Source organism: Stegodyphus dumicola, chromosome 10, assembly GCF_044657685.1.
Source record: "Stegodyphus dumicola isolate Sdum_Otavi_A_Nest chromosome 10, ASM4465768v1".
Taxonomy (NCBI): Eukaryota; Metazoa; Arthropoda; class Arachnida; order Araneae; family Eresidae; genus Stegodyphus; species Stegodyphus dumicola.
In genome coordinates, this window is record NC_140777.1 from 17358587 (window position 1) to 17370195 (window position 11609).

The 11609-nt window shown below is 31.5% G+C and overlaps 1 protein-coding gene across 1 annotated transcript in view; it reads left to right on the top strand.

Annotated features, from left to right (window-relative positions):
* LOC118191493 (centrosomal protein of 192 kDa-like) overlaps nt 1–11261 on the top strand; it is a 381533-nt gene extending 370272 nt beyond the window's left edge. Inside the window, exons 36-38 of the mRNA XM_085824676.1 lie at nt 386–500; nt 5673–5731; nt 10996–11261. Of these exons, the coding sequence (XP_085680802.1) occupies nt 386–500; nt 5673–5731; nt 10996–11125 (304 nt within the window). The 3' untranslated portion in view covers nt 11126–11261. The remainder of the gene's footprint in view (nt 1–385; nt 501–5672; nt 5732–10995) is intronic.
* The last annotated feature ends 348 nt before the right edge of the window (nt 11262–11609 follow it).

An 11609-nucleotide genomic window follows, 5' to 3' on the forward strand; every position in this document is an offset into this window, starting at 1 on the left:
AATTAATACTTTTTAACTCTTCAAAGAAGCTTTGCAATAATTTACAATATTGCAATTAACATGTGTGCTTAAATTATATTAAAATGCTGAAAATAATAACTAAAAGTTTGGATCAAAATCTCAGATGTTAATAATGCATGTATATAAAAGAATCTGAGGGATTAATTCAGTTTTATATGTATTACTATTTTATTTGATTGCTTTTTTGCTTATTTTCTCATGTTTCAAATTTTATCGTATAATAATTATTCATAAGAATATTTTGCAAAGTTTGAATTTTAAAAATAATGTCTTAAACAAACAATATTCATGTTTGATAATTTAAATCTGATAATTAGTTCTTTTGTTTAAAAAAATATTCTCATTTATTTTCCCCACCTCCCAGGCCCAAAACAGCTGTTTCTATCGACAAGGAAGTTTGTGAGTTTCCTAGTACTGCTGCCGGCAAAAGTTCTTCCATTACTTTTACCTTAAGAAACAGATCTACTCAGGACATAAAGGTATATAATTTCTACAGTTCAAAGTCTGAAAATTTGCATTAGCGATATATAGCTACTAATCATGTATTTGTGTGTTTTAACTTTCTGTTCTTGAGTTTGAATATTTGCATATAATTTATGTAAATTTAAAAAAAAAAAAAAATTAAGTATGTCTTTCTAAAACTTAAAGACTTAATCTCTTAAATGCAATTTTAAGTTTTAATACGTTTTACAATTTTTAATGTGATTTATTGTAAACAAAAATAGAATTATGTTAAGAAACAGGGAAAAAAAGAGTGGGCCAGTACTTTTCACTGCAAGCCAAGATCCTTTTCAGTGCATGATACGGGCAGGGCTGTGACTGTCTTCTGCATTTATCCTATTATTTGCAGAAAGCACTATCTTCCCAATATAATGTTTAGTGGCACTGACTGCCATACTGATGGACCAGGTTCAAATCCCAGACAAGACTTGTATGTCTGTAAGCATACAGTATAGTGTCTGGCAACAAGAGGGCACTCAAAATACATGGCTAGCCAACAGTCCTTTCAAGAACTTAGTGGTAAGAAAAAAGGGATAGTACCCCTTCTTCCTCAAAATTGGTGCCGAACTGCACATTAGTTCAGCTGGACTACACCTGTATGACAGTGGTGGAATTCTGTATTAAACCCACTTCTACCAGTTTCTGTTTACAGGAAGCAATGATGGGAAACACCCCTTATGACCAGAAATTTTAGGGAAAAAAAAAATACAATTACAATTAAAAAAATTACACTGTTGAAGAAATTACAAATACACCAGAAAGAAGTCTGTTCCTACTGGTCATGTTGACATGTATACTGTTTCATTTTCAAAAAAAAATTAAAGGTGAACTGTTCTTTTTCCGAGCTTCCTATGCTAATTATTGTTATTTGTATCTCGGCAATATTCATATTTCGTTGTTTAATTTTTAAATTAAAGCTGGCAGAAATGATAAGGTTATATTCTTCAATGGATGCCCAGGCTCTCTAACGTATCTAAGATTCTCAGCTTAGGTTAGTCATCTGCATATACACTGTATGCACTGTAGAACAGCAATGTGCGGGAAAAAACAACTTTTCTTGTTAATAAACTAAATATATTTAGGGCATATGGGAAATCAGCACATAATTTCATGTTTTCATACCAAGAACGGTAAAATTATTCCATCAAAAAATATTAGCCCACTATCATATACAGCACTTTGTAAAAAAAGGGGGGGTACAGCTGAAAAATAATAACTTTGTGGCGGGTATTTGAAGAATTTTTAATAACCTTCTGTAAAGTAAAGAAAGTTAATTTATGGGAAAAAACTAGTTAGTACCGTGGTTAGGGTAATGCTGAGCTGATGAATATTCTAGTATGAGAGTTTAAATCCACCTGGAAGTTAATATGAAAAATAAGCCTTTACTACTACTGCTACTAGGTGGACACTCTTGCTGTTGATTTTGATAGTTTGTTAACAAAATTGAGTAGGAAAGATGTGAAAATTTTGCACAAGATTTAACAGGTCGTATTAAACAATCAGACCTTTTGCCCACCCCAGCAGAAAACAAGTTAAAAATACAATGCAAGATTTTTTTTTTATAAAAAATTCATGGCATAGAACAGATTTAAAACAGAAAGTCTCATATAAAGTTTAACCCAGTTCATTGGCAAAGATTTGTTTAGAGATTATTAATTGTAAAGGAAATTAGAAGACTATACCTTTAGACGAATGTGGGAATGTTCTATATCTTTTGTATGCTTGAGAAGTAAAATAACATCATGAATTAAATACATTTTTTGTTTCATTCAATCAGATTAAAAAGTAAAAAAATAATATTTTTAAGAACAGCATCTCTTGCTTTTAAATATCATAGTTTCTTAATCAATTACACATTCTAAATTTGAAAGAAAGTATCATATTTTGTCAATGGCAACAGACTCCAATGAAAAATTAACCAATACAAAACTGTATTTAGTGCCTTTTGGACATTCAAAAAAAATAAATAACAGTATCTGAGTAAGAGTACACTAATAATTTAGTATAATGATATTTTCCAATTTTGAAATAGAATTTTTGCGTCTATTATCAGTGGAACTGTAGGAATTTTTCTATACTTTCAACTGCTGTCAAACTATTGCTGTTATTCTCCGTTAAGAAAACATTTCTTTTATTTAAATTTGAGTAAAAAAAGTAGCCTTTGGTTAGCATAGATTGTAGTTAAAACTAATCTTTTTTAGCGTTATTAGAGATAGAATGTTAAAAATTTACTTTATTTCTTCTTATCGAATAAAAGGAAAAATATCCTCCAGATGTGCACTCGTCCTGTTATAGGGAAAAGTGTGAAAGATGATTTTTCTGACCGTGTAACTGTCTCCCACTTATCAGCCGACAAGGTTTTGTAGTTGTGGCACCACTGCAGATGATGTTTGGCAGTAACATGTGTGACTAGTGGGTTGGGAATAGCTGCTCTGCCTATGAAGGTGTCTCCTAACTGTAATTGTTGATACTGGAAATCCAGATGCTGGCTGAGCTGTGCGGTCACTTTGGCTTCAGTTGTTTTCTGTTTAGACATTACAATCTGCTTCGATACCTGTCGGCCTCTTTCAGTCAGCTTTCCCTTCCGTCTGCTATTTTGCTTTGCCAAGCTTATCTTGCCACACTATGTGTATGTTGTCATAACTTTAGGCAACATATCTCTAGAAAATGCCTAACAGCTGGGATGTTTCAGTCACAGTTGCTCCAGCTAGTTGGGCTTCTACAATTTGGCCTCTTTGAAATTCTGTAAGGTCTGACATTTTACACTTTTGACTAAAATCCAAGACATATACAACTTCACTAAAGCTACCTCATACTACCATAATATGTACTTTTTATATTAAAAATAAGCTGGTAGCTATGATTATATTTTAATGCTTACAAAACATATTCTTAAATGTCACTTTTATTCATAGGTGTTTCTATTATTTTGATACCCACCATGATTTTGATTTGATTCTTTAAGGTAAAATTGTGTTGGAAATAGTTTTGCCAGTTGGATGTGGGCCAGATTGCTGTGCATTACCCCCTAGAAGCATGTCAGGCATTGCAGTTACATTATTATTTCACAATAGTGATTGGAAATAGGGAAGTTATCAGAAACTTTGAAATGTTTGCATATCTCATAGTGCAAGTACTGTATTGTATTCAACAGAGAACCAGGAACTTCCTCTATTTGGCAATCTGTTTAAATGTTTGGATGTAAGAGAATTTTAAAGGAGCAAGGTATTCATCACAGAATTAGAAATGTCATCAAATATGATTGAAATTTGGTACTTATGTATTAATACAACCAATTCGGCACAGTCAGGTGGTCTTTTACAGATAGCAAGGCAAAAATTACTTAGGCCCATATCACACAGCGTTTGTTTCACGTGAACAACTGTTTCAGACAATTTTTCTGCCTGGTTTACTATTGAAAGAAAGACGTGCGACTTTTTCCTTCCTTTTGAAAAAAGTTGCAAGTTTTTCGTTTTCAATGGATCAGCTATCTGCTGTTAGCTGGTTTGTAATAGAGAACCAGTTTTTCCTGTGTTAACCTCAAAGCGATTTGTGGTGATTGGCTATTGTGACAAAGCAGAAAAATTGTTCTAAACAGTTGTTCTTTCGAAACAAACCGACGTGTGATAGCAGCCTTACCGGGTACAAGTTGCTGATTTGTACAACTTTTTAAAAAAATTCCAAACTATTGGTATTTACCATAAGTCAGCAATATATTATCAACATATCAAATGGAAAAATGTTTAATTTTTTTGTGCTGTTCTCCCTGTGTGCACAGTGATCTGTTTTCACTTTTAAAAAAAAAGTCCAGAATTCCACACCGGCTATCTGTCAAATTCTTCTCATCATTGTTCCCTTTAGAGATTTGAGTGCAAAATATTTTATTTTTGCAGGCAGATTGCATCATTATGCAATGTATGAGCAGTATTTTGAAACAAAGTGTATGAGCAGAATTTTAAAACCAAGTTGAAGGCCAAAATAATATTTGTCTCTAAAAGCTGTTGAACGTGGAATGCAATGAAAAGAATGCATACAGAAAAGGCAACATAGCTTGACTGAAAGATTGTTGTGAGAGTTTAGTACATTTCTGAAAATTTCATGATTTCTGTTAAGGTGGTCTGGTACTTTAAATATCAAAAATTCCATATCTGTGTGAATGCATTCCATTGTATAATCAATTTTTCTTTGTTGATTTACAAATACTAGCTTCTACTTTCTGTATGTTTATTCATAGTGATTGAATAATTCTGTACAGTTTTATAATTGAATTTTTCCTCTCCTTCTCTTTTATTTATTTGTTTCACTTCATTGCAGAGTGAGATTTAAATATTTCCCTAATTTTTTTTGTTAGAAAGCAAGGCAGTCATTTTTACCTCATAGCATTATGTCCACTTTTCCAGAGGTGAATATGATGTATTCATTTGTATATAAAATCTGCATATAGATTATCCTTTTAACTCTGTGTGACATGTGTGTAACAGATATCGTGATTAATAATTTGAATAGAGCATTTGTTGTTGGTGATGTGATGCATAAAATATTGTGACTCACCCACAGAATTTCTCACTATGAGTCCTGTAATCAGATTAAAATTTGAGTTAAATAATCCGTACAACAAATATTCTATTAAAATCAGTACTTTTATATTTAGGTTTATGAATGAAATGTATATATCATTCCTTATTCTCTTAAGTATGGCCTCAAGATAGCCTTTTAATTTTATAACAAGAAAATGCCTTATAATGTGGCAACTAACACAGTGCTCAAACCCACGACCTATAACGTATTTTCTTTTTATAACTGTATATAAAATATAAAGGTAAACTGATCTGTTGAAAATTTAGTTAATTTTAAATATTTTATCAAAACATTTAAAGGAATATGCAAAAATCTACAGGAATTGGTTACATCTGTTACATGCAGTAAATATTCATGCTTGGAAATTTTATAATACTGTGGTTTTGTTTATAGTATTTGTCACTTGTTTTTGTCATATTTAGTTCTAAAGAATGAAATTAAAAATAGAATATTGGAGATAAAGAGCTTTCAGCATTCTATGATTCTGCCATTTTTCTTCATTTTTTTTAAATAAAATACTGCTGTAAATAAATTTTTCTATTCAGTTATCACCATCTTGACTTCTCTTTTAGCTCAGTGTAATAGAGCCACGGATGCCATTTGTAATACGCCATTCTGGTTTAACAGTGAAGTAAGTACACATTCTTTTTTACTTCAGTAACCTAAAGTTACTAATTCATTTTCAAAACTAAATGTTAATTTGAATTTATTGAATAAGCTCTGTTCTAAATGTAAAATGGCTTAACATTTACTTTAGATGATCATGGGATTTTCGTGTACTGTCAATACTAATTGAAAAAAAAAAAATGCTGTTATTTTTTGCAAATATAGATTATTCCATTTATTTTTAATAAAATGAGTGTTTTTCAAATTAAATTTTGCTGTTCAGCTCATAGAACAATCATTAGCAATTATGTCTGCATCCAAAATCATTAACCATTGTGCATAATCTGTCTTTTAAAATCTGAACATTCCCCCCCCCCCTTTTTTTTTTCCTAATATATGTTGATGGCATGTGTATTATCACTGTACTTCACGTTAATTTTCCCTAACAAAATTTTACGTAAGTATTTATTAAACATAATTTGAAATATTGTTTCTTAGTGTGTTCATAAAAATAAGAAGTCCAACTAAACTAATGTTGAGAATTGTGTTTGAGTATTTTATGTAAATTTGCGTATTTAAAAATTGATTTATCATTTTGCATTAATATGAGCCTTAGAAAATACCACCATACTTGTCTTATTAGGATGAGTCAGTCTTAACAGGATAAATATATTTCCTTTCTTGTTATCCTTCTTTCTACCTTCTACCAACCGATAGACATAGGTAAAAGAATATTGTTTTCGATCCAAAAACTGGTTGTTACTTTTTAATGAATAATCTCAAATTAGGATCCTCACAACACAAATTCACTATTTTTACAATGATCTCTCTTTGTGTGTTTATGTGTCTGATTATTTTTTCATCCATAACTCTTATATAAAAGTTCCAAAACTATCTGTTTTACATATTAAAGCTTTCGTCTAAAAAATTGATTTGATTTGTATTAAAATGGAACAACCAGAAATACTTTACTTTAAAGCCCATACCAGTTTTAAGAGCCAACTGGTGTGTGGTACTTTGCATGAAGTCTATAACAGTTTTGAATGCAAAATTATTTTTAAATACAATCTGAAACTTTCCAGTTTTGATATTTTAACACTTACATTGTTGAAACAATATATTAGATTTTAACTGAAACTGTTAAGCCAGAAATGATAACTTTGCTTGAAGCTCTGAATAGATTTTAGTCAAGAAATATATTATGATATAATCCAAAACCTTTCATATTTGATATTTAAAACTCGTATATGATTGAGGAACAGCATACTAGATTTTGCCTGTGTGTTATGAACTGGAAGTGGAGCTTTACTTGGGATTCTTAGTAGATTTTTGTGGGAAAAGATAGAATTACTAATAAAAGTTTGGCCGGGTAGATTTTTTCAAATTATGCCGCCTAGTTATTCTTTCCACTATATTCCAACTTCAACTGGAGGCAACCAATCACATTTGAAGAACATAACCTTTGTTTCGAGCTTCAAAATTGCTGCTGAAATGGCTTAAAGACTAATTAAATTATTTTGTTCAACTACCCAATAAAATCCAATCTTTAATAAAAATAAATAAATAAAGGGACAAAAATATGATTATGTTGGTATAACTTCAGGAAAACCGGGGTTGGCACATGGGCAATTATACCTAATAAAATGTAATCCAAAACTACATATTACAAATCTTTCTGTTTATTGGAACAACTAATTAGATTTGTTTATAAATAGTCAGTCAAAAGTGATTTAAAACTCGTTGCAATTTAAAACATGGAATTGGTGGGAGACATATTTTTTAGTTACTATTTATGCCCTTCATCGTAATAATAGAATGCTAATAGATATCTAGTCTTCTTTCCGTGCATATTTCAAACAAAAGCTTTTGTTAATATTTCCCTACATCTGAAATTTCTGTATTTTGGTGTGTTTACATTCCTGTGTCAGCTTTTCCGATTTTTAATGATAGTATCAGTTATTTGATTCAGAGTGCATTTCTTCCAACTTTCCGTTTCTAAAATTTCTTGATTTTTATACACAGTCTCCATAAAAGTCATTATGCAGCCTTTAATACCATTGGTCGTAACCATATACCTACTTCCAATTATAAAAAATGCTTTAAGTGTTGCAAATATTTTTGCTCTAAATTTTAAAAAATTGATTCAATAGTTAAATTCTCTCTAAAAATTAAAACACAAAGTGTCTGACTGACATCATGACAGAGATACTTAAATTTCAAATTATGAAATTCTGATGTAATTTTTTGTTTGCCTTGAAAAATGGTATAAAGACTAAATTAGAATAATTCTAGTTTAATCTCTTTTATGTATATACATAGGTTCCCCCCCCCCCAAGGTCCGATTGAACACTAAATGAAAATTACAGTGAGAATGAAGAAAATTTTATATTGAACAATGTAATATAATGTTAAGCTACTTTTCGACTTAATGGCCGTTCCGATTCATACGTTTGTCATAGTGTGGTACCAATTTTCCAATACCTTCGTCATAGAAAGCAGCCACCTGTGTTTTCAGCCAATTCTGTATGCTGGCCTGTGGACAAAATGCTGTCCTCCTAGCCAGCGTTTCATGTGGGCAAAGAGATGAAAATCTGAGGGAGCCAAGTCAGAACTATGTGGTGAGTGATAAAAAATTTCCTATCCAAAACACTGCAGGAGGATCCTTGTTTCACCTGCAGTGTGTGGCCGCACATTGTTATGAATAAGAACAATACCTGACAACAACATTCCTCTTCTCTTGTTCTGAATTGCTCTTCGTAGACATTCAAGAGTCATGCAGTACAAAGCTGCAGTGATGGTTGTGCCATTGCACATGAATTCCACCAAGAGAACACCTTTTCTGTTCCAAAACACTGGAGCCATACACTTTTTATTAGAGAACATGCTTTTGAACTTCACTGGCTTACAACTAGGGAAGTGTGAATGCATCCACTGTTTCGATTGCTCTTTTGTGTCTTCAGTTGCATGTCTCATCTCCTGTGACAATTTTGTCCAAAATCTCATCTCCATTCTGATGGTAGCACAGAAGGTTAATGCGGCGCCCATTTGCTGAGTTTTGTGATGGTCAGACAGCATCTTGGGAACCCATCTTGCACAAAGTTTGCGGTGCTCGAGTCTTTCACAAGTAGTGCTATAGATAGCTGACCGTGAAATTTCAGGAAGCAAATCCCTCAACCCAGAAATTGTGAACCTACGATTTCCACGAATCGCCTGATCCACGAACTGAACAAGATCATCGGTTCATGCTGGCTTCCTTCCCTGGCCGCCTGCATCTGGAACATCTGTGCATCCAGCTTCAAAGTTCCTGCACCATTTCTGCATTTTGCTGTCACTCATGAACGTTTCTCTGTACACTTTACCCATTCGTCTATGAATTTCAGTTGCATTGCTTCCTTCAGCATGCAGAAATTAAATGACTGAACGGAATTCACATTTGGCGGGAGATTGTATTTTTCGAAGCATGTTTATGTGCTCCTTACATATTCAGAAATGATAATTACAAATCGACACATTCCTTGGGCCAACTAGAGACTCTGCTCACGGACCTAGCAGATTTTCCCTGAAGCTTTCCTTTAACAACCAATCGGATCTGATTTAGAGCTAAACAAACAAAAAAAAAAAAAAAAAAAAAGGATATTCATTGTCTAATGCCGAAACATGTTTTTTGGCATAAGACTATGTGCTGTATGAAAATTATTTGGCAGGTAAAAAATGGAAATATATAGTTACAGTTGATGAGGCTTGGATATACTTATTGCAATAGGAAAAGATGATTTACTAACAAAAAAGATAAGAAAAAGACTTAATATTTATGTTGGTTCAGAGAAAGGAAGTAAAGTTTTTCTAAAGGTTTTATGGTTATTACAGAATTCTTTTATAATGGAAACTTAAAATAAGCAAAGTAGAAAAATTGTTAAAATTAATTTAGATTACTATCAGAAATATGTTTTAACGCCTATTTTTAAAGAAAAAATTCCTTGTCTTTATCCAAACAATCGTCACTGTGTTAAGTTCCATCAGGATAAGGCTCCCAACCATACCTTTAAATCTACTTACTGCTCTGAAAAAATGAGAAATGAAACTGGAATTGAAGCTGTTCCCTTTAAATGCATCTCACCCAAGTCCCCGGTGTATGAATAACTGTGCATCTGGACTTTTAAAACAAGCTTTTTATAAGCGGCATCTCAAAATATTAGATGGACTGTGGAAGATTATGAAGGAAGAGTGGAATTAAAATCAGTCTTAATGCTTTAAGAAAAAGACTTCTATCTTGGAAATCAAGATGATAATTCAACAAAAGGGCTACCAGTTTGAATATATTAGAAACTAAATTTCTAAGGTTCCTTTATATATATAAATCTTTGCAAAATCATTACAAAAATGTATAAACACCCTCTATATTTTTCCCATTTGTGCCTATAACTTTCACTATTTCCATTAAAAAAAGTTTCTAAATCATATACTAAAACTAGGGCCAAAAATATGTGAGCAACTATGTATTCAACTATATTTCTGTAATGTTCTTTAATATGAACTTTTGTTTTGTGCTGTATACACTTAAGAAATTTATAGGTTTCAAATACTAAAAATATGTTAATATTCTCATGCAGTTTTACTTTAGATACATAATCATACAAAAAAAAAAAAACTCATTAAACTGAAAATATTTTCCACTTTCAATTTATGCAGATAGCGCTACAAATTAGCTGCATGTCGACACCGAACCCCACCAATGTTTTTCAAAACCAGAACTCTACAAGATTCTGAGATAAAAAATTTTCTTTTTAAAAAAAAAATTATATTAACCCTTTGGCAGTTGTGAGAATAACCAGCTCTTTCTTCCCAAACACACGTGGTACATGTCTTTGCAGATACTGCAGTGCATACTGAAATGCTGGCTGAGCTCGTTGATGACCATTAAAGGGTTAATCAATGCTTTTCACGATATTCTGCGTATAATTATGTTCGTCTCTTAATATAATAACATCAGAAACCTTTTCTCTAAGCTAACATTTTATTTTTGGGTACATATAAATACAAATATTTTGTTTTTAAAATTTGCCTATGACCCCTGAACATGATGTCAGTTTTTAAATCTCGATGAATTTTTGCTTTTGAAAATAAGTATAAATTTTTTCATGCAGTTAAACAGCTCATCCAGGAGGCCATACAAAAGTTAGATTCCACAATTTTTGCAGAACTGATTTTTTTATTTTAAAAATATTTAAATTCAAATAGTAGTCCTATTGAATTTTATCTTGAAACAATTTTTGCTTTCTTTTTGTACAGATCGAAAAAGTTTATAACTGTCCCAGTGCATTTTAAACCTATTGGACCTGGATTTTATGAAGATACATTACTACTTCATTCGGAAGAAGGTCCTGAATTTGAAGTTCATTTGAAAGGCAGATGTTCTTGATTATAAAATTAATTTTTGGAGTTGTATATATTAGAACTTTATATTTACATGAAATGTGTGTATTTTTAAATCTTTATATTTATATTTTAAATTTATTTGTATTTTTAAATACTGAAATATATTTAAACTCTGCTAATCTCCCTGTCTCTCTCTTTTTTTTTTTTTTTTTTTTAAAGACCACACAAATATTACTGTTATTTTTCTAAAGCCTTTTTGCAAACTCTCCTGAAGGAAAAATAATAGGCACTAATCACTAAGCATAAGTGTGCTTGCTATCCCTTTCCCCCCAAATGAAGTCATTTTATTAAAAAAATGAAAATGCAGGGAAAACTGAAAAAAATAACTTAATTCAATGAATTTGGCTCTATCTATGCCTGGGTTCCTAATCTTTTTCATGTATCAACTCCTTTTAAAACAATGACTTACTTCATAGCCCTCTTACATTTTTTTCTGTAATATGCAGCATAATCGTAATACAAATAAT